Raw genomic sequence first — 22,915 nt, 5'->3', positions numbered from 1 at the left:
GAGACCAGGATACTGGTTTTGTAGACATCCTATATTTGAGATATATTCTTCTCAGGCAGAACGCACAAGGACTTTTCCAGGCCTGGAAATAACTATTTTTTTATTCCATGAGTTTTCAGGTTTTCCAGGACCGTAGGTATGGAGGACTCAAAATGTCTTAAGTATAACAAAATAAATAAAATGCACGAATAAATAAATGCTTAAATAAATGTATAAACAAATAAATAAAGACAGGAATAAATGCTTAAATAAATGCTTAAATGAATGTATGAAACAATAAATAGAAGAAAAAATAAATAAATGCTTAAATAAATGTATAAATAAATACAGGAATACATATATATAAGTTATACCTAAACAGGACATCATTAAATAAATCTATTTCTACGTTTCTGAATTTCTTCATTTCTTTGTCCGCCCCAGCTCATGTGCATATAAGGACACATAAACGTCACATAAATAAATGAAGAAATACGCGTGGACACATAAATAAAGACATAAATAAATGAAGAAATACAGAAATGTAAAAATAGATATTTATTTAATGATGTCCTGTTTAGGTATAACTTAATATTTATTTATTCCTGTATTTATTTATTCATTCCTGTATTTATTTAAGCATTTATTTATTTATTCTTGTATTTCTTTATTTATACATTTATTTAAGCATTTATTTAAGCATTTATTCCTGTCTTATTTATTTGTTTATACATTTATTTAAGTATTTATTTATTTATTCCTGTATTTATTTATACATTTATTTAAGCATTTATTCCTATATTTATTCATGCATTTATTTATTTATACTTAAGTCATTTTAAGTCCTCCATACAGAGGAGCTCTATGTAAACACATGTATGGACCCAAGGTAAACTCTGGGGAGTCATGACAACGGGACCTGTGTGAGTTCCCCTACCTGTCCTCGCTGCTCCCCTGGGCCAGCTGGTTCTCCACCACTTTGAGTGCGGCCTCCAGCGACGTGCTGGTTTCCTCCAGCCTCTTGTGAGCCAGAACCTCCAGACCGGCCACACCCACCGGGGCCGCCGCCGCCGCTCTGCCCGGCTGACCGGCCGGCGGCAAGGGGCGGTACGAAGGAGTCGAGGCCGAGGGGAGGTACGAAGAGGCCGAGGCCGAGGGGAAAGAGGTCGAGGCCGAGGGGAGGTACGAAGGAGTCGAGGCCGAGGGGAGGTACGAAGAGGTCGAGGCCGAGGGGAGGTACGAAGAGGTCGAGGCCGAGGGGAGGTACGAAGGAGTCGAGGCCGAGGGGAGGTACGAAGAGGTCGAGGCCGAGGGGAGGTACGAAGAGGTCGAGGCCGAGGGGAGGTACGAAGAGGTCGAGGCCGAGGGGAGGTACGAAGGTGTCGAGGCCGAGGGGAGGTACGAAGAGGTCGAGGCCGAGGGGAGGTACGAAGGAGTCGAGGCCGAGGCCGAGGCAGAGGGTCGAGGCCGAGGGAGGTAAGAGGTCGAGGCCGAGGGAGGCAAGAGGTCGAGGCCGAGGGAGGTACGAAGAGGTCGAGGCCGAGGGGAGGTACGTAGGTGTCGAGGCTGAGGGAGGCAAGAGGTCGAGGCCGAGGGAGGCAAGGAGGTCGAGGCCGAGGGGAGGTACGAAGGTGTCGAGGTCGAGGCCGAGGGGAGGTACGAAGGTGTCGAGGTCGAGGCCGAGGGGAGGTACGAAGGTGTCGAGGTCGAGGCCGAGGGGAGGTACGAAGAGGCCGAGGCTGGTGGAGCTGGAGCGGCAAACACCACGCTTTGGACCAGCAGGAGGTTCAGGCCTGCGGGCGACAACAAGTGAGGGATTAATTCATTCATTATTTAATAAATATTGGCCAATAAAAGGTGAATGGCGTCAGTCGGTCGGCGTTACCTGATGCCGGCACCGCGCCGCGCTGAGGGGGTCTTGATGCCGCCTTCTTGTGGCTCTCGGGTTGGTACCTCACCGTCTGTGTGTGTACGATGGCGCCCGGCGTCTGTGACACCGTGTGAATCGGCAGGTTGGTGAGTTTGGGGATGGCCGTTTGGCCGGCGCCGTGTCCCGGGGAGACGGACTTCCGGGGGACTGCCGGTTTGCTGCTGCTGGCCGGCTGCTTGAGAGGACTGGAAGGTTTGGAGGACACCGGTGGCTTTGGGCCTTTCCCGAGGGAGCCGACTCTCCGGAACACGTTCCCCGGCCTCTGTGATTCGCCGTCGCTCGGCGCCCTCTCCTCATTGGTCTGCGGCCGTGTGTTCTCTCTGCTGGGAGACGCCGCCTCCTCGGGCGTGGATGCGTCTTTGGGTTTGTGCCGTCTCTTCACCGTGTCCGACTCCTTCAGGTTGAACTCGGGGAGGTCCGGGTCGTTGGGGGTCTTGCCGTCGGCGTCGGCGTGGGGGGAGACCGCCGCCGCCCTGGGCCGCTGTTTGATGGTCAGGTTTCCTTCCTCGGCGAACGGGAGGTGGCCCCCCGAGCCGTGCTTCGGAGACGCCGCGGCGCTCTTGGATATCCTCTCCCCTTTGTCTTCAAGGGAGCCCTGCGAGCCGCCGCCTCTCTGTCTGGCGGCCTCCGCCTCCGTCCTCTCACTGCCCGTCCTCCTCAGGCCCGCCACGCCGAGGGCGTGTTTGTAGTGCTGCAGGATGGCGTGAGAACTCGGAGAGGAAGCGGGGATGAAGACGGGAGAAACCTGGACGTGAGTTGGTGGGATGTCGATCCTCCGGGATGGACTGCCGCCGCCGCCGCTCCCCTCCATCCGGGCGGCGATGCTCCTCACAGAGCCCGCGCCCTCCGGCTCCGCCCCTTGCTTCTCCTCCGGCTCCACCGCTTTCCCGTTTCCCGGTTGGTGTACCGGGCTGCCGCTCACCGAACTCATCCTTTTGGGCGGCGGCGGCGGCGGCCCTTTGCTTCGGGATCGCACGGCGAACGAGTGGCTGCGGTTGAGCGGCCGTTGGGACCCCGAGGCGCCCGTGTGCCCGCGGCCCGGCCGCCGCGACAGGGTGGCGTAGGCGGGCACGGCCGAAGGGGAGGCGTAGGCGCGGGCGGCGGCGAGGTCGTCGTCGTCGTCCGGCTCGCCGTCGGACAGAGCGTAGCGAGTCAGGCTCTGGGCGCGCTTTTTGTTGGCGCCCCTCTGGGCGTCGCCACCAGGGGCGTGTCCGGGCCGGGGGCCCGGCAGAGGCACCGCTCCAGGTTTGGAGAGTCCCCACGGAGCCCCGTCGACTCCTCCGTGGCCATGGAGGTAGCTGAAGGCCTTCTGCATGGGGGAGGGCTGTGGAGAGGGGGAGGAGGGGGGGGAGGCCGGGTGGTGCTGAGGCTGCTGGAGGCGGACGGGGGACTGGAAGTGTTTGTCTTTGGGCGGCACGGCCGGGTGGGCGAAGCGGGGCATCTTGCTGGGTGTGAGCGGGGGAGTCAGCGGGGAGAAGGGGAGCTTGTTGGGGGTGGTGGAGCGACTCAGGTGCTCCCACATCTCAGTGGGTCTCGCTCTACTTCTCCCCGGCTCCTCCCCCGCAGCGCCGCCCAGACTCTCCTCTGACCGGCTGGACGTCGGCGCGGCTCGGTGATCTTGAGAAAAGCTTGAATTTGAATTCCCCGACTTCCCCGAGCCGCGCGACCGCACGCTAACGCTCTCCTGGCTGGCCGACATGGCCGCCGCGGAGGACGCGCCCCTGATGCCGAACGCCTCGGCCGCTCCTCCCCCGGCCCGGCCCTTCATGGCGCTCTGCAGCTCGGCGCTCAACTCGCTGTCCTGGAAGGAGAGCAGCGCCCTGGGGGTGCGGGGGGAGGGGCAGCAGTCGTCGGCAGGAGCGCGAGTCGCCGCGTTGTGCGTCGGCGCGTGCTCGATGGCCACGATCTCCAGGGTGGCGGGGGGGAGGGTCCGTCGGAGAGTCCCGCCTCCGGCTCTGTCGCCGAGGTTACGGGAGCGCTGCAGGTCGCAGAGTCTCTTCACCGCTAACATGAGCTTCTTCTGGTGGCCTGAAACAGAAAGAAAGGAGCGTCCTCTCTTCAGTCTCATGAACGTTCACGGGTGACTTACGAGCTTCTGAGAGAGTCTTCCTCGTTGAATAGTTTAACAAGACTAAAACGAAGTCAACCCTCTCCAAGCGATCAATGTCCATCAAACGTTGAGTGGCTCCTTCAGCTAACAGCTAACAGAGTCCGATTGACACTTATTTGAAGCTACAGTCAGAAAAATGTGTATTCGCTGAAAGTAAATTATAACGTTATCTTCATGTGTTCAACTGTGATCTTGTAAAATTCCATTTTTGGATAGAAAGAAACTTGAATAAATACAGAGAGGTTTTCACAGCAATATAACATAGATATAAGAGATGTATTATATATATGTATATATATATGTGTGCATATATATATTTATATATATACTATTATTATTACTATTATACATATATATATATATATATTTATATTGCCTATAAGAAGCTTATAACATAATTAAAATGACTGACGCAATAAATATTTTCAAAATATTAATTTCCTCATTGTTCAATCACTCCCGAAATATATATATACAAAGTTAAAAAAATTGGATTTTTAAATTTTTTACTTATGGAACGGTTTTAGGTGTAAAAAGTTAGTCCGGTAATTCTTAGAAAATACATCGTAAAACTTTTCGATAAATGAATAAAATGGCCATCAGTGCATCTCCAGTGAGGCGTAACGTTTCTATGGATACAATAGAAATAATAAACTCCTTGCAGTGACGAACATAAATATATTTGAAGAGTAAACGGTAACAAAACTGCAACCATTGAATAGCACCACTTTCGGTGTTTTTCCGAGGAAGCCAATCCCCAGCAGAGTTCATGGGAGGACGGTGTGACTGCTCACCCAGTTTGGTGACGCCTATCTCCTGCAGGTCCTCCCAGCTGATGTCCTTGACGATGGTGATGGAGTCGTAGCCGTTGTCACACAGTCTCTTCTGGTACTGCGGCAGCCCGATCACACTCAGCCACTCGCCCAGGTCCGGCTGAGCAGACAGAACACAGTCAGAACCAGCGTTGCACAACACATCTGAGAGAAGCAGCAGCAGTGTGTACGTTGAGTTTCCTCACAGGGACGTAGTCAGGAAGCCACTCTGGGATGCTCATCTTGCCGATCTCCAGAGAGATCTTCTTCCTGTGGCCGGGTTTGGTCACTCCGATGGCCGTCAGGTCCTGACCAACCAAACACAGGTATGTCTTTCATGAATATGAATATGGATATATAGATATAAACCGATCGTCTTATTCATATATACTCATTATTATTTGACTTCAGAAGAAGAGGACCGGTCTCTCCTCCTCGGCTGTTAGTTCTAAAGACGACAACATGCAGCTTACTGGGAGGAGAACTATGCTGACAAAGCAAGAACAAGTATCTTCTATGGTGGAAGATAGAAGGTGGAAGATAGAAGGTGGAAGATAGAAAATAGAAGGTGAGAGATAGAAGATGGAAGATAGAAGACAAATCGTAAAGAAGGTGGAAAATAGAAGGTGGAAGATAGAAGGTGGAAGATAGAAGATAGAAGGTGGAAGACAAATCGTAAAGAAGGTGGAAAATAGAATATGGAAGATAGAAGGTGGAAGATAGAAGACAAATCGTAAAGAAGGTGTAAGATAGAAGATAGAAGGTTGAAAACAAATCGTAAAGAAGGTGGAAGATAGAAGGTGGAAGATAGAAGATGCAAGGTGGAAGATAGAAGGTTGAAGGTGGAAAACAAATCGTAAAGAAGGTGGAAGATAGAAGATGCAAGGTGGAAGATAGAAGATAGAAGGTTGAAGGTGGAAAACAAATCGTAAAGAAGCTGGAAGATAGAAGATATAAGGTGGAAGATAGAAGGTGGAAGGTGGAAGATACAAGATAGAAGGTGTAAGGTGGAAGATAGAAGATAGAAGGTGATGGGCAACGAGAGTACGATGGCTAAATGTGCACAGGAAGAAAACATGTGGCAAACTAGAATGGGCACTCGGTAGAGCGCATACCTTCGCATATCACAAGATTGGGCATTGAATTATGAACATGTTGGCGTTAGTTGCACGCCAATTGGATACAAATGACCGTGCTTTGGTAAAAAGAAGATTTTGACCTTTTCATGACCTTGTCCTTGACCTTTGACCCGATCGATCCCAAAGTCTAATCAAATGGTCCCCGGATAATAACCAATCATCCCACCAAATTTCATGCGATTCAAGAAGATGTTGACCTTTTCATGACCTTGACCTTGACCTTTGACCCGATCAATCCCAAAATCTAATCAAATGGTCTCCGGATAATAACCAATCATCCCACCAAATTTCATGCGATTCGGTTTACAACTTTTTTTGTTACGCGAATAACACGCATACAAACAAATAAATAAATACACGGCGATCAAAACATAACCTTCCGCATTTTCAATGCGAAGGTAATAAGATAAAACACACACACACCTCAGGGGTCATCCTGCTGATGGTGGGCACATCGTATCCTGCGCTGATGAAGTTGGACGTATACTGCTGCAGCTGGAACTCGTGCAGCCATTGGTAGATGGCCTCAGAGTCCTAGCAACAGGGGGGGGGGGGGTGTCAGAGATAAGCGGCGGGCAGGTAGTTTAAACATGGAAAAAACTATTATCGCCACGGTTACTCCTTCTTTTTCCATCCGGTGTATTCAGTCTCTCTTTCACACTTTCAAAGCAGAGTTGCTGCTTGTTGGAAAAGACGAACAAAGAAGGCGTTGATGAATTATATTTGTGTTTCTGTCCAATTTGAATGAAAGTGTTTCTGTTTTTTTGAAGACTTTTGGTATAGTTGATCGTAACTCAGGGTTCATACACTTGGTGACCAAATTTCCATGACCAAACATTATGTAATATCTTGGTGTATACACGAGTAATTAATACACCTTAAATGACAAATAAATGAGAGACAATAGTTTGATTCAAAGAATAAATATGTGTATAAATGTTTATTCTTTTAATCAAACTACAGAAATGAACATATGAATATAAGACATTTCCAGGACTTTTTTAAAGGACTTTTCCAGGCCAGATAACCACCAACTGTATGTTTAGACCATTTATAAATTATAATAACTGTCCCAAAATAAAACTCCTAAGCTCAGCTCACCTTGCCTTCCAGGAGCTCCTCCGGCCTCTCGAAGCCTTTCTGAGACGTGCCGTTGACTTGCCGACGGGAAACACCTAGAACGCACACGCACAGAGTCAACCTTCAGGACGGCCTGCATGAAGCCTCATGGAGTGTGTGTGCAGGGTCGCCCCCCCCCCGACGAGAAACAAGAGTGTGTGTGTCGTCTGGTGTTGTGTCTCTTTGAAGGTGAGTTATCTACCTGATCAGAAACCCACTGAACACACACACGACTCTCTGAGGAATGCACCTTCCTCCCACCTGCTGCCCGAGGCCAGTGTTTTCATCTCTCTCCCTCTCTCTCCATCTCTTTGTCTCCCTCCCTTTATCTCTCCCTCTCTCTCTTTCCCTCTCTCCCACACTCTCTTTCCCTCTCTCTCTCCCTTCCTCCTTTTCTTCATCTCTCCCCCTCTCTCTATCTCTCCCACCTTAGGGTCAAAAGGGCAATTGATGATCCCAAATAAAAAAATGTCAGTTAAATCAAATCATATATCATATCTAAAAGTATTATTAGTAAAAAAACAGACCTTCTCTCTTAAAAAGTGGTAACACTCCCATGTGTACACTTCATGTATATGGTGGTCTGCAGAGACAAGTCATTGTTGTTATAGAGGACAAAGACATGTGTATGGTTCATTGTCTGCTCCACCACTGAGAACAATAGAATAAAGCATTCTGGGGAACGACCTTTCATCGTCTAATGAGCAGCTCCACACTTTATTTTGAAGTCTAGGACGTACATCTCTGCTTTCCGGCTTCGACAGAGGAGCTTACGTTTCCTCGGCCATGAACATCACACCTTGGAATTCTTTGTTCCCCTTCAACACGATGTAAACTCTCTGCATGGCGAGACCTCGGACGGGAGGCCGGAAAAATATGTTGTTTGGTGATTTGGGTGAAGTGACAAACTTTTTTATTTCAAGCCTCAGGTCCCAGAGTTCAATGAAACCGATGCATTAGGAGCTAGCTGCAATTAGCTTAGCATCAAGCAGGAGAAAACAGCCAGACAGGCACTCTACAAAGTTGGTAGATACTCGTCCTCAATGTCTAAAGTTTTACATGTTGGGCGTCACTACAGAAATGTGAGAGTGATATTTGTTGCTGCATTGATTTCCCGGAGCCTCGTCATCACCCTGAGGTTGCCAGGTTTTGCATTTGTGTCTAAACATACACAATACCAGCCATTTCCCACTGCATCCAGTCTTTATGCTAAGCTAGGCTAACTCCAGGTCTCTAGAGTGTCCATCTTTCCCCCGACCCTTCTGAAGCACCGCCTGGTGAGTCCAGAGGTGGAACAAGCTGCTTATCTTTCTGTGTTTTTCATCACTCAGATTCTTTTCTTTCTCTCTCTACGTTGCCGTGAAGCTCAGGGGCCTGTCGTCTCCCAGGAGAGTAAAAGGCAGCACCTAGTGGAGAGGTATTTGGCCTCAGGGTGAGAGACGAAGCTGGTTGCTCTTCACAAAAGCAGAGTGAAACTACACATTTGACTCAATGTGAATCAAACTCTTTTCAGGGCGTGTTGTTTTCACATATTCTTTGCACGCGTCTTAATGTAGGAAGGAGAAAAAAATGATTTGTGGGAAAAAATCTTGTCCTGTAAAATTCAACTTTCAAACTATGAAGAGTATTTTCTCTGGTTTCACCTCCGCTTGTCTCACTCTGTCCTCCTCTGGTCACACGGTGACAACTCAATCTATCCACAGACCAAACATCGAACATCCTGCGCAGGACGTCTTACCCAAATCAAAAACAAGAATAAACAGATTTGAATTACCCGCCAGGAGAAGGGAAAGCGGCGCAGCTCCTGACGTGTGGCACTTCATCCCTCCGTCTAACCGTCACGCAGACATCATCTGATCGTTCCCTTTATTCCTCCTTCTCTCCGTCATTTCACAAATGTGTTTTTGCTCTTTCTGTTCCTGTCCCCTCCCTCCAACTCAACATCTCTCCTCCTTCACTTTACCCCGCCCGAGGTCAACAGAGAGCCTCTGCTTCATCTGTCACTGCATAACATCTTCAAAGCTCCTTCTCAGCCCTCCGGGGAAGAATTGTGCAATGTTCGCTTTCCTGCGATTCTTTTTGTTGTTTTTTTGCACCTGCTGTTCAGATCCATAACAATCGAGGACACGCAAAAACACATTTTGGAGGGTTGATCGGGAGCTTTTATGGGTGTTGTGGTTTTATTGGCACGGTAAGCCTCGTCTCTCTCTTCCCGTCTCATTTCCTTTCAGACTTAGCAATAAAACCTCAATCTGCAGAACAAAGCACCGCTGCTACATCCGTCTATGACCACATTCCTCAAGCCGGCACAGTGATGTTCAACACATTAATAATATCATCTGTGGCTTTGATACTGCGGTGCCTTGGCTATGAATCCTACACATGTATCCAAGTAAAACGGGTCACATTTTAAATAAGAAATAAGTTGGATATCTAGAAATAGTCAATAGATTAAGATAAAACAAATAGAATACTTAGTAATTATAGTCAAACACTTTTGAGAAAGTCATATTTCATTAAAAAAAGTTATGCTCTCAACAGATGAGGACAATAAGTGACCTTTTATGAGTCAAGTGAAAGATTTGGATGACCATCACTTACAGATTTCACAAATAAACAACTTTCTCAAACATTATTACGGGCTTTTCAAAATGAATTGAATAAGTGACAAGACGTTTTTTTCTGGAATTACAATTTATATCTTGATTATAAAAAAAAAAAATTTGTTCTTAAAAAAAAAGGAGCTGAGAAATCTCATGATGAGAGCGGATTGTTATTAAACAAAGGAAGAAGCATTGGCTATTGAGCCCTTAGCTGAGCTCATCAGAACCACACCAACGATAAGAGGCCTTGATGTCAATGGTACAATACAAAAGATTTCTCTTTATGCGGATGATGTTCTGCTATACCTGGTTGAGATAGACAAAACCATCCCCTGTCTACTTGAATGTTTACAACAGTTTGGGCACATATCAGGTTTTAAAGTGAACCTATCTAAAACCGAGGCCATGCCTATTGGCGCCGTGGCAGGCTCTACGCCACCCAGTGGATTCCCTTTCCACTGGTCACTGAGGGAGATAACATACCTTGGAATTAGAATTGGCCCCTCTCTTAAAAAACTTGTAAAACTCAATCTAAAGCCAATCACAACACGCATCAGGGAAGACTTGAATAGGTGGGTAACGCTACCAGTTTCCTGGCTGGGCAGGATAAGCATGCTCAAAATGAATATACTGCCCATGTTACTGTACCCCCTACAGATGCTGCCAAACTCAATACCCAACAGCTTCTTCATTGACTTGGATAAAATGTTCACACAATTCATCTGGCAAGGCAAAAAGGTTAGGATGAAAATAAGTAAACTACAGAAAAGCAAGCAGCAGGGAGGACTCGGAGTCCCGAACATAAAGTTCTACTACTGGGCAGCACAAATGCGTTACATACATGAGTGGGTGAACCCAAAGGCTACAAATGCATGGATCGACATGGAGTCGACAAATTGTGGATTACTCACTTTAAAGAACTGTCCCTTCGTAAACTACAAGAGAGCAAAGCTAGAGGTTCAAAATAACTTTATTGTACGAAATACATTAAACACCTGGAATAATATCATGGCCTACTTTAAATTTAAGAATCATTTTTCACTTTTGGCTCCCATATGGAGAAACCCAGATTTCCACCCCTCATGTCAAGACTCTGTGTTCAGGCTCTGGCATGAGAAGGGTCTGGACCAGCTTATCAAACTCTATGAGGGAGGAACAGTGGACTCGTTTGAGAACCTGAAGAACAAATACGCTCTCCAACAGTCCCATTTCTTTCGATATTTACAAATAAGACATTACATACCAAAAACCGTAGATGCCCCAAACATGTGCTTCCTGGAAGAAATCCTTACACAACCCATAACAAAAAAATTCATCTCCCATGTCTATGAAACCTTCGGCCTAAACCTTAATTACTCCACTGACCACATCCGCAAACAGTGGCAGATGGACATGGAGTGTCAGATAGAGGAAAATGTATGGACATCAATTATAGGAAACACACTTAACATCCTGAGCTGTAGCACAGATAGAGAAAGACAATTCAAAATATTACATCGACTGCATTGTACACCACTGCTGAGGGGCAGGCTGGGCCTAGGTTCCCCTACATGTAGTAAATGTAACTCTGAAGTTGGTACTTATATACACATGTTTTGGAAATGTGCAAAAATTCAAACATTCTGGAGAGAAGTAAAGGAGGAGGTGGTTTCTTTGATCGGGTATGACCTGGAGCTTTCACCCCCTCAATGTGTCCTGGCAGCTAAAGTGAGCAGTGCAAAGAGTAATAATGACGCTAAACTGATTCAAATACTGTTATATATTGCTCGAAAGACTATCCTTAAACTCTGGATTTCTAAAGATACCCCTTCTACAGATGACTGGTACAAGGGGATTTTGGAAGTTTTCCCATGGAAAAGTTGACCCACACCCTCCATGACAATGTCAAGGGATTTGTCAAAATATGGAAACCAGTCTTAGACGTGGTGGACCCCTCCGGGGTGAACTTTGCTGTGCCAGATTAAAAACACTGTCACTGATGCTGACTTGATTTGATTTGATGATGTAACCTTAAATATGTACTTATAGTGGTGATGTGCGAATGTGTTATGTGCTGTGGTTTTCCTAATTATTTTGTATCCATTATCTATTTATATTTTTTGTCTGTTTTTTATTGTTCTTTACCATTTTGTTTCTCTTTTCACTTTGTATTGTATCCTTAATGTCCTGTCTTGCTAATTTGTAAAATCAAAATAAATATATTTAAAAAATAAAAAAAATAAAAAACAAAAAAAAACAAAGGAAGAAGAGGGAAGATGTTTTATTCTCTGACCAACCTGTGGATCCATCAGCCTGTTTGTGGCGCTCTGCTCCTGCAATGTGGGCGTGGTCTCCTGGTTCACCAACGGAGGGCGCCAGCTGCACACAAACAAAACTAAATGATGAAGGAAGACGCCACAACATCTCTAGAATTCATGAGCTGCACTGCAGACAAAATCTAACACGCCAAATCAGATCGTGTTGTATATTCAAATGTTGGAGATGGCTGACTCTAAGGACATCTGACCTTGCCGTTGTCGGCGTTGTGGCGGGTTTGAATCCCATTCTGTCTCTGGCCGCTCTCTGAGCTCTGGCCGCTGCCGGCGCTGCGGCTGCTGCCCACACTGCCGGCACTGCCAACACTGTTTCTGTCACCTGGGAGGAAACAGAGAGAAGAGAGAGAGACAGAGACAGAGAGACAGAGAGAGAGAGAGAGATCACAGTGTGGGATCAGACTTACATTGGACTGATGCTGATGGTTAGGGAATCGGCAAGAGTGTATTTCACTGAAAAAATGTAAATTCAAATTTAATTCCTATCCATTTTAAAGGATTAGTTCAGCATTTTAGGACATAAACATGTTTGAGTTCAAAAGGCACAGGCTGCAGGATTCCAGGTGAACTATGAGCTGAAATACAATATTCATAACTATGTTTTCATGACTGATCCGATCACCTGAAGTGTTTTTCCATGTTTCTACGGAAGCCCAGAAGGAACAAGCCAAACGCTGGCTATGGACAGAGCCTTTCACGGGTTTATGTTCCCTGGAGGCCACCGTAGCTCCCCAACATGCTTGTAAAACTACGGCGACACGATCTGCGGAGCCAGCCACCGCCTGACCCCCGTTGCTCCTGAAGTCATTGGTATTATGGGATGGTTCGCCTCACGCTACCAGAGTCTTGGAAAGGGAGGAGACTCGGTCGGTTACAATCTAGGTGCCACTGAATCCGACATCCTGTGCCTTTAAATGAAAAGATGTAAGCCAATCGTATGTCTGTGGGCGTGTCTGGAGATTAGCTTAGTTTAGCTTAAAGACTGGAAGCAATCTGGCTCCGTCCAAAGTTAACAAGTGGAAAATTCACCAATTATATGTAATTAGTTTGTCTTGTGTGATTTTAGAGTTACATGACGTAAGGAACAACAGATAATACAGTTCCAGAGTTACAGAATGCACATTTTAGTTTGAATGAAACAGATATAACACGTTGATTAGTTTTATTATAAGCTAATCAACAAACAAGCTTTGATTGCTATCATGCTCTTATCTAACTCTCGAAGCGCATTGCTGATCAGATGACATTATCTCATTGCTTATGAGAAACAAAAAGTGCACATTTGTTTTTCATATTTTGCCGTGCAGGCTTTCAGGGTGGCGGTAGCTGCAGAGACAGAAGTTACACAGGAGGTGTAGAAAAGCCTTTAACGAGTGTTGCGCACCATTATTACTGCTGCAAGGTAAAGGTTATAGTTTCAGTATTATTGGGGTGTGGGCGGGAGGGGAGGAGGGGGGGGGGTGCAAGGCAAGGTCAAGACGCTGGGATTTTAAGGGATAGAGCTGGGAATAAGCGTCCTGAAATGGCGGGGATGGGATCGGGGTCGGTCGGCTGCCAGGGGCTTTGGGACCACACGGCCTTACCAGTGGGAGAGCTCTTGAGGACCCAAATGTCCTGAGCGGAGCTAGCAGCACTAGCTGGGGCAGTGAGCTGACTGTCAGGTGGAGGAGCACCTAACAAACACACACACACACTTTAGACACACACACTGTGGCCTGGAGAGGACCGACTGTAGCAGGCTGCCACCGGGCAGCGGGGGGCTGGCCGAGAGGGGACTGGGACCAGGGGGCTGGTGGGGAGGAACACGTGAAACTTGGGAACATGGAAGGATTATGAGACAAGGGGACCTATGGCACAGACTTGTAAAAGCCCCCCCCCCCTCCCCCGCCCCTCCTACATAGAGACCTTCAACAAAGATCTAACAAGATGGATTAGCATGGCTTTTCAAAAGGGACGTTAAGAACTGCAACATTATGGTTGAAGACTTGGCTCGACCCCCGGGGCCATTGTTCCAGAAGGGGCTATTCATTCACTGTCATGACTGGACAATGAGAGGGGGGAGGAGGGGGGACGGGGGCGGCGTCTGCATCAAGATCGTGACCTTACCGAGAGCGTTGCGTGATCAGATACCACCCTCGTTATGTCCCGAGGGAATTTACATCGGCCGTTCTCAAGGCATTGGTTTGTTGGAGCACGGTTTTCGAAGCCTCGAGTTCATCGTTTACCCGTCGCCATCTTGGTTCTCTTGCAACCAAGTGACCAGACAGGACGGAGCTTAATACGACCAAATGTACTGGTAGCTACCTGTCGTCAATCACAGTAAGCCCCGCCCCTCAAGCATCCCCTGCTTTACCGTCTGTGTGACTCTAAATGACCATAATGTACTAAATGATGACATCATGCTGTATAGAAGAAGACTTGAAACTAGAGATTGAGACATAAACTCATGTTTACAATGCTTACTGAGGGAATACATCAAGAGAGAAGTAGTCACTTTATAGACTTCTATACAACCAGAGGAGTCGCCTCCTGGTGGTTAGGAGAAAGAATGCAGCTTTAACACATGAAGCATAGACTTCTATACAATCAGGAGTCGCCCCCTGGTGGTCAGGAGAGAGAATGCAGCTTTAACACATGAAGCATAGACTTCTATACAACCAGAGGAGTCGTCCCCTGGTGTGTAGCTACATCCGTTTCCAATAGCAGCAGCTGGGAGATAGTCAGTCCACCTTAAGAGCTGTAGAGACTGGCGTTTGTGTCTGCACACACGTGTTCTAATACTAATGAGGCACACAGTTATCAGAGCCTGAGCAGCAGTGTTTTCTCGTTGTAGCCTGTTAAACAAACACCTGCACATAAATACCAGCCTGCATTCGGTTTGTTTACTGTGTTCTGTGTGCTAATGAGAGGGACAGGAAGCAGTTCTACTACCAGCAGAATGCATTTATATCATTTAGTCATTATTTGTATTTATTGGTATTCTGATTGTGAATTCATTATTTTAAAATCACCCAGAATATAACATTGGTGTCTTTTGAACAATGGGAATTATTTATTAGGCTAAAAATCTCAGGTAGAATGTAAATCATGTCAAACCAGACACTCAGGAGTTATCCGCCTCGTATGTGACAATAACCGATGTAAAAAAGTGAACTTGCTCATGGCTACTCGGATGCCTCCTTGCTTCTTGATTCGCCTTAAGGCAGAACGATGAGCTTTGGGACACAACAAGAAGCAAGGAAATGTCAATCAGAAACGTAGGATGAAGCCACAGATCATGGCGATGACATTCCCAAATCAGAAACCGTGGGTTAATGGGGAAGTCTGTGCAACTTAAAGCACGGACGGACATGTTGCACTGCTGGATGTCCAGTATGTGCTGAGCAGAGACAATACAGAGTGGAGTCTAACTACCATGGATCCAACACCAGACACTTGTGGTCTGGATTAAGACCCATCAGAGGATACACAACCAGAAATGCTGAGGTAATGTCGGCATCTCTCCCAGATGAGTGGAACACTTTCTATTCACGCTTTGAGGTCAACTCAGCTGCTGAGGAGGTGCAAAGGCCCTGGATCCCTGATAATATCCCTCTGCTTGAATAACCACCGCCCAGCAGCACTCCGCTGTCCTCTACCATCATCAAGTACTCTGAGAGTTAGTCAGATGCTTCATCTCTTCCCTCCCCAACTCACTCAATACATTACAAAACTATTTACTAACTAACGTTTGCAATCCGCATCGTTTGTAGTCTTCTGAGACTTATTGTGGTTGTACAGTGTCTGTGTGGTCCTACTGTGTCTCTTTGTAGTCATACATTGTTTCTTTAAGATTGTACAGTGTCTCTTTAAGGTTGTACAGTGTCTCTGAGGTTAAAGCTAGTCTTGTTGAGGTCGTACAGTGTCTCTTTGTGGTCGTACGTTGTCTCTTTGAGATTGTACAGTGTCTCTTTGAGTTCATACAGCGTCTTTAACGTCGTACAGTGACTCTTTAACGTTGTACATTGTCTCTTTGAGGTCGTACAGTGTCTCTTTAACGTTGTACATTGTCTCTTTGAGGTCGTACAGTGTCTCTTTAACGTTGTACATTGTCTCTTTGAGGTCAGAGCTTGTCTCTTTGAGGTCGTACATTGTCTCTTTGAGGTTGTAGCGTGTCTCTTTGTGGTCCTATTGGTTCTCTTAGTTGTTTTGTTTTTTTGTATTTGTTTGATTGACTTTCCAACAAGAAATAAGTCACCTCAAACAGATGAGGGACCCCAGAACCATTGTATTATTATTATTTGTGTGTGTGTGTGTGTGTGTGTGTGTGTGTTTACCTGCGGGATCATAACCAAGGGTGTATGAGTCATCATGGTTTGAGGGAGGAGCTCTGGACGTTAAGTGTTGCCGTTGGCTCGGCATTGAGGCTTGCCGGGAGAGAGTGCCCCCTAGGGTCAGGGAGACAGGTTTGGGTGAGGAGGGCATGCACGAGTGAGACAAAGAAGTTCATGCACATGCATGTGTGTTTGAACTGCAATCACAGGACTGGGAACAGACTGTAGGACGGCAACAGAAAACACCCGTTTGAAGTATTGTGAACACACGTTCTCAAATATTCTTGTTTATTGAGTATTTGGAACAACAGTGAAAAAACCAGCAAGTTCACCGTAAATCCCCGACTGGTGTTGCATAAGAGGCTGAAAGAGATGGAAGATCACCAGCGACGCTTATAGGGCTTACTGTTCCTTTGTGTGTTGTTGGTCCACAGTTGCTGACACCATTGACATTATCACATAGCTCACACACACACACACACACACACACACACACACACACACACACACACACACACACACACACACACACACACACACACACACACACACACACACACACACACACACACACACACACACACACACACACACACACACACACACACACACACACACACACACACACACACACACACACACACAGAGTGAGGGCTTTAGCGCTGAGCTGACACTTTGCAATCTGGCCTTAGTAATCCTATTAATGTGTGTCTCCATGTATGAATATCTACATTTGTGTGTGTTTCCTGGCTTGTTGAGGACCTTGAAATGAAGTGTTCCAGCTTAGCTTTAGTGTGTGTATGTGTGTGTAGCTAATATTGGAGCCCTCGCTGTCCCGCTGTTTGAATGTCAGTGGCTTTACAGCTGCAGAACAAGCATAGGGATAATATTCCTTTTATTCAAAGGGATTAAATCAGATGATTTACAAGCGTGCTGAAGCGTCCAGTGATCAGAGGACGACATGCCAACATGACAGATCCTGCTTGTGTACAAGTGTCGAGATATATTCTTAGCCCAGATCTATAACCAACACCCTGGGTGAGCCCTGCTAACAGCACTGTGGCAAGTCCCCAGTATGAGGGCTTCCACCGGGCACTGGGACAGAGCGCCGCATGGTGACCAGGTACTTGTTGCGGTGACCTCGGGGCCAGCAGTTCTACCTTCTGCAGGAAAACATGTCCCGCAGAACTAAATGTTGAGACGAAGGCTGTGTAAATAACACAATAATAATTAAACTATAAAAAAGTGTTGTCTTTAAGTTATTTGGTCATTATCTAAGGCAGTGGTTCTCAAATGGTGGTAGGTGTACCCCTGCGGGTACATGAAGGCCCTCTAGTCTCGGGGGTACGTGAGATTTATTTAAAATATATTTTTTAATGAGCATCTATTAAAAAAGCCTTTGAAAATAGTTACTTAATAAATATTCAATAAAATATAAGTGTAAGTTCATAAACTGAATTGTATACATTATATATGATATACAAAATGCTGCGTATTACATATTTTTTTCAACCCAAAATGCTTTGCACTTCTCGGCTGAAAAAACATATTTCAGAGGGAGTACATCACTGAAAAAAGGTAAAAAGAATAATAAAAATTGCAGTTTTCAGTCAACATTTTCCCAAATCCAAAACATCTTTAATTTCCTATAGAACGTAACTGTGCAGGCTGATACTTGTGAATGAGGATCGGCACTAATGTCTTCAATGTCAAGAATGTACATTATTATAATATATATACACTACCGTTCAAAAGTTTGGGATCACTTAGAAATGTCCTTATTTTTCAAAGAAAAGCATTGTTTTTTTCAATGAAGATAACATTAAATCAATCAGAAATACACTCTATACATTGTTAATGTGGTAAATGACTATTCTAGGTGGAAACGTCTGGTTTCTAATGAAATATCTCCATAGGTGTATAGAGGCCCATTTCCATCAACTATCACTCCAGTGTTCTAATGGTACATTGTGTTATCGCCTTAGAAGACTAACATCTGATTAGAAAACCCTTGTGCAATTATGTTAGCACAGCTGAAAACAGTTATGCTGATGAGAGAAGCTATAAAACTGGCCTTCCTTTGAGCTAGTTGATTATCTGGAGCATCACATTTGTGGGTTCGATAAGACTCATGTGAAACTCACCAGTCTATTCTTGTTCTTAGAAATGAAGGCTATTCCATGCGAGAAATTGCAAAGAAACTGAAAATTTCCGACAGCGGTGTGTACTACTCCCTTCAGAGAACAGCACAAACGGGCTCTAACCAGAGCAGAAAGAGAAGTGGGAGGCCCCGGTGCACAACTCAGCAAGAAGACAAGTACATTAGAGTCTCTAGTTTGAGAAATAGACGCCTCACAGGTCCTCAACTGGCAGCTTCTTTAAATGGTACCCGCAAAACGCCAGTGTCAACGTCGACAGTGAAGAGGCGACTCTGGGATGCTGGCCTTCTAGGCAGAGTGGCAAAGAAAAAGCCATATCTGAGACTGGCCAATAAAAAGAAAAGATTGGTATGGGCAAAAGAACACAGGCATTGGACAGAGGAAGATTGGAAAAAGGTGTTATGGACAGATGAATCCAAGTTTGAGGTGTTTGGATCACACAGAAGAACATTTGTGAGACGCAGAACAGGTGAAAAGATGCTGGAAGAGTGCCTGACACCATCTGTCAAGCATGGTGGAGGTAATGTGATGGTCTGGGGCTGCTTTGGTGCTGGTAAAGTGGGAGATTTGTACCAGGTAAAAGGGATTTGAAATAAGGAAGGCTATCACTCCATTTTGCAACGCCATGCCATACCCTGTGGGCAGCGCTTGATTGGAGCCAATTTCCTCCTCCAACAGGACAATGACCCAAAGCACACCTCCACATTGTGCAAGAACTATTTAGGGAAGAAGCAGGCAGCTGGTATGCTGTCTGTAATGGAGTGGCCAGCACAGTCACCAGATCTCAACCCCATTGAGCTGTTGTGGGAGCAGCTTGACCATATGGTCCGCAAGAAGTGCCCATCAAGCCAATCCAACTTGTGGCAGGTGCTTCAGGAAGCGTGGGGTGACATTTCAACAGATTACCTCAACAAATTAACAGCTAGAATGCCAAAGGTCTGCAATGCTGTAATTGCTGCAAAAGGAGCATTCTTTGACGAAAGCAAAGTTTGAAGAAAAAAATTAATACTTCAAATACAAATCATTATTTCTAACCTTGTCAATGTCTTGACTATATGTTCTATACATTTTGCAACTCATTTGATAAATAAAAGTGTGAGTTTTCATGGAAAACACGAAATTGTCTGGGTGATCCCAAACTTTTGAACGGTAGTGTATATTATCATGTATAATGATATACTGCCTCACATAGTTGAGAGGAGTCAAATGCACCCTGTAGTGTGGCGTGGAGCGGCGTAGGTCGTGCATGTGTGAGCTGCTTGTTTGTCTACCTGCTCGCCTGCTGAGGACCTCCACCACCGAAGGGGGGAAGAAGCCCACCCGGTCAGTCCCCCGCTGGGTGTCATGGATGTGACCTTTCCAGCGGCCGTCTGAGTGCTGCTCCAGGACCTGACGCCGAGCAACAAACCACAAGCACGTTTTCAACCGAGATGTTTGTGCGTCGCCAGGAGCAGCATTAGCCTCGCGGCGATTCACAACCACATTAAGACGAGAGCATGGGACATAAAACTCAAGCTAATTAGCACACTACGGGAAGACTTTGTTTAAAGTGTGTGTGTGTGTGGGTGGGGGGGGGGGGGGGGTAGTTGGGACTCGGAGGAGTTTGCTTTCATAACATTTTCCCTCGTCAACTGCACACCGACGCTAAGTACGCATGTCACGCGTGTGACTCCTCCAGGCATGTTTTTAAGGCCATCATGAGAGAGGCAATGAGCTGGAAGGACACTCCTCAATGTGAGGAGGACACAAACAAACACCTCCACACAACAATATACGAGTCCGTACAGGAGTCTGGGATGACACAATGATTTGGGTATAAGATATCGAAATACACAGCAGTAAGCACATAAACACAACGATGTGATGCGTGTGTGTGTGTGTGTGTGTGGGTGGAGGGGGAGGGAACGCGATAACAAGTCGTTAATGAGAGAGCGCCGGCAGCAGGTCTGTGCCTGTTCCTCTGCTGTGGTCTCCGTGCTCAGGGCACACTAAATTACCCCGAAACATCCCACACAAATCCCAACAAGCCTCACACAAAGTCTTCGCCGTGTAATTCCCTACACTGTGTCCCGTCTGGGTGAAAATGACTTGAATGGATTTCGGCTGAAGTAGTTCCCGTCTGGATCGAGGTTCACCTGTACGTGACCCGGCGTTACGGTAATTACTGCGCGGTCACCGTGGTGAACTAAGCACACGGCGAGCCGTCTCTTGGGAGAGGCGCAGCAAAGTAAACATGCACAATTGTTAAATGAGATTGCGTGAATGTAACCATTAAAAAGAGGAGAAGACGTGTGGCTCGAGTCTCGCTGAGCAGACGAGCTTCTCTTTTTACAAACACCCAAAGGGCTACCTGGAGGATGAGGTCATAGTTGCGATGTTTTAACAATGCATACCGTGACACACACCTAATTCCTCACAGGAGTGGGATCATTATAACTGAGTGGTGTGGGTTTACAAACATCATTCAGTCTTCAGACCAGTGTGATACATTGCTCTGTATTCTGCGTCTCCTTAGAGGCTGCCCTGCACGCCCAGGCTCAGGATTATGTAGGTTTAAAGAATTATAGTTCATAATTTAGTGTTTTTAGTTTTTCTCCAATATATGTCTTGAATCTAAATAGAAAAATTTAATTTAATTTTGATTTAAAACTTGTTTTTTCTTTCCACGGGGGGATTCATCTTCAGTCTCCTTCAACGTGTACACACAATTCAAAAGCATTACCCCCTCTGTCATCTTTAAATCACAATGTAAATGAATAAAGTACTTTGCAAACGACGCTAACAAAGGGTGGAGAGAGAAAAAAGTTATTATTACAGCTGTTAATTTAACTGGAAGACATGAAGCAAGAGAATGGCCTAAAACAAATCAGGCAGCAACCGGGTTGATGCCAACTTACTGAAACAGGCAGCCATTAAAGAGAAGGGTTATTTCGTCAAGAAACACACAAAAAAACAACAACACAATTACCATAATAAGATCTCCGGCCCGGAGGTTGAGGGCGGTGGGGTCGTGGAGGTTCCAGTAGTCCTTCAGCGCTCTGACCTGGAGAGAGCTGGAGGCTTCTGCACAGACAGACACACACACACACACACACACACACACACCATCATTCTGACCCCTCTCTTTGCCACTCAGCAAGCCCCTCCTCCACACTGTTCCCTCTGCCTCTGTGTCCATCAAGAGAAATCCCCACTTCATAAGGAGCATTTATAAAAGTCCCGAAGAGAACACTTGTGTTTTGAAGAAGCCCCTCACCTCTCAGCAGCTGCTTGATCTCCCTGCTGGCTGTGGAGGTGGTGAACTGGTTGACGATGTCCAATGCCGTCTGGTTGTACGTGTTGCGCATGCTCACGTTGATGCCCGCCTAGAAACACACACACACACACACACACACACACACACACACACACGCCGTGGGATTACTGTGGGGTGGAGGTTCAGTTCAATAACAAAACCCTGCCTCATAAAGGCCTCCCAGCTTTATTAAAGGATAACAATTGCGTTGTGAAGTTGTTGTCTTTGTAAACTACACCGTCGATGTAGAAACATCAGTGCCAGCCTTTAAAACCCCACATCGGCAGAACGACAACATGCTTCCCGTCTCGGCTTACGTCGAGCAGCAGCCGCACTACTTCCGTCTTGCCGTAGAGGGAAGCCTCATGCAGAGACGTCCCGGCTTTGGTGGCTCTGTTGATGTCGATGCCGGCTTTGAGCAGCAGCCTAGGTGATGAAAGCAAATCGGGTAAGGCCGTGAGCAACCGCTCGGGAAACAGATTCCTCTGTTACGGACATCTGCAACATCTCATTAAGCCATATCCCCCCCCTCATCCGCCCAAACGCTAAGAAATTTAGCTGAACGGTAATCTTAGGAGAAAAAATCCATAATGGAATCAAATTAAACTTTAACTTCAAACTTCAAAGCTGACCCATCGTCTCCTCTGTTTACTATGACGCAGAATTAAAATAAATAAATATTATAACTAGGGCTGTGAAACGATTAAAATTTTTAATCGGGTTAATCACAGGTTTTTGTGGATTAATCATGATTAATCACATATTACCGATATTCTCGGTATATTTTGTGAGAACATAGAGATTTATGACAAAAGACGGATATATACATTTATACATTCTTCTATACAATGGTGCTGCAACTCAGCAGTTATTTAGCAGTTTTCTTCCATATGGAACATTAATACATCTTCATCCTAAACAGAATGTTTAACCCTCCTGTTACCTTTCGGGTCAATTTGACCCCATTCAATGTTTAATGTCGATGTTCTTTGGGGTCAATTTGACCCCAGGCTGTATTTCACTGTGTCAAACATATCAGAAATATCAACTTTTTTATTTATTTAAAGGGCTATTTAGGTTGTCAACAAACAAACATAAAGTACCTCACACTTAAACTTGGGAAACAATATTAATTCTAATAATT

General features: G+C 45.9%; 1 protein-coding gene across 1 annotated transcript in view; it reads right to left on the bottom strand.

Moving 5' to 3' along the window:
- LOC130203268 (caskin-2-like) overlaps positions 1-22,915 on the bottom strand; it is a 58,017-nt gene that overhangs the window by 1,762 nt on the left and 33,340 nt on the right. Inside the window, exons 8-22 of the mRNA XM_056429254.1 lie at positions 22,089-22,197; positions 21,733-21,841; positions 21,445-21,539; positions 19,748-19,865; positions 16,321-16,431; positions 13,588-13,677; positions 12,199-12,326; positions 11,969-12,050; positions 7,072-7,145; positions 6,394-6,504; positions 5,038-5,139; positions 4,814-4,952; positions 1,865-3,937; positions 1,683-1,772; positions 917-1,067 (exon numbers count right to left, since the gene is read on the bottom strand). Of these exons, the coding sequence (XP_056285229.1) occupies positions 917-1,067; positions 1,683-1,772; positions 1,865-3,937; positions 4,814-4,952; positions 5,038-5,139; positions 6,394-6,504; positions 7,072-7,145; positions 11,969-12,050; positions 12,199-12,326; positions 13,588-13,677; positions 16,321-16,431; positions 19,748-19,865; positions 21,445-21,539; positions 21,733-21,841; positions 22,089-22,197 (3,582 nt within the window). The remainder of the gene's footprint in view (positions 1-916; positions 1,068-1,682; positions 1,773-1,864; positions 3,938-4,813; positions 4,953-5,037; positions 5,140-6,393; positions 6,505-7,071; positions 7,146-11,968; positions 12,051-12,198; positions 12,327-13,587; positions 13,678-16,320; positions 16,432-19,747; positions 19,866-21,444; positions 21,540-21,732; positions 21,842-22,088; positions 22,198-22,915) is intronic.

Source organism: Pseudoliparis swirei, chromosome 13 (assembly GCF_029220125.1).
Source record: "Pseudoliparis swirei isolate HS2019 ecotype Mariana Trench chromosome 13, NWPU_hadal_v1, whole genome shotgun sequence".
Taxonomy (NCBI): Eukaryota; Metazoa; Chordata; class Actinopteri; order Perciformes; family Liparidae; genus Pseudoliparis; species Pseudoliparis swirei.
This window is presented reverse-complemented; position numbering and strand designations above follow the sequence as displayed.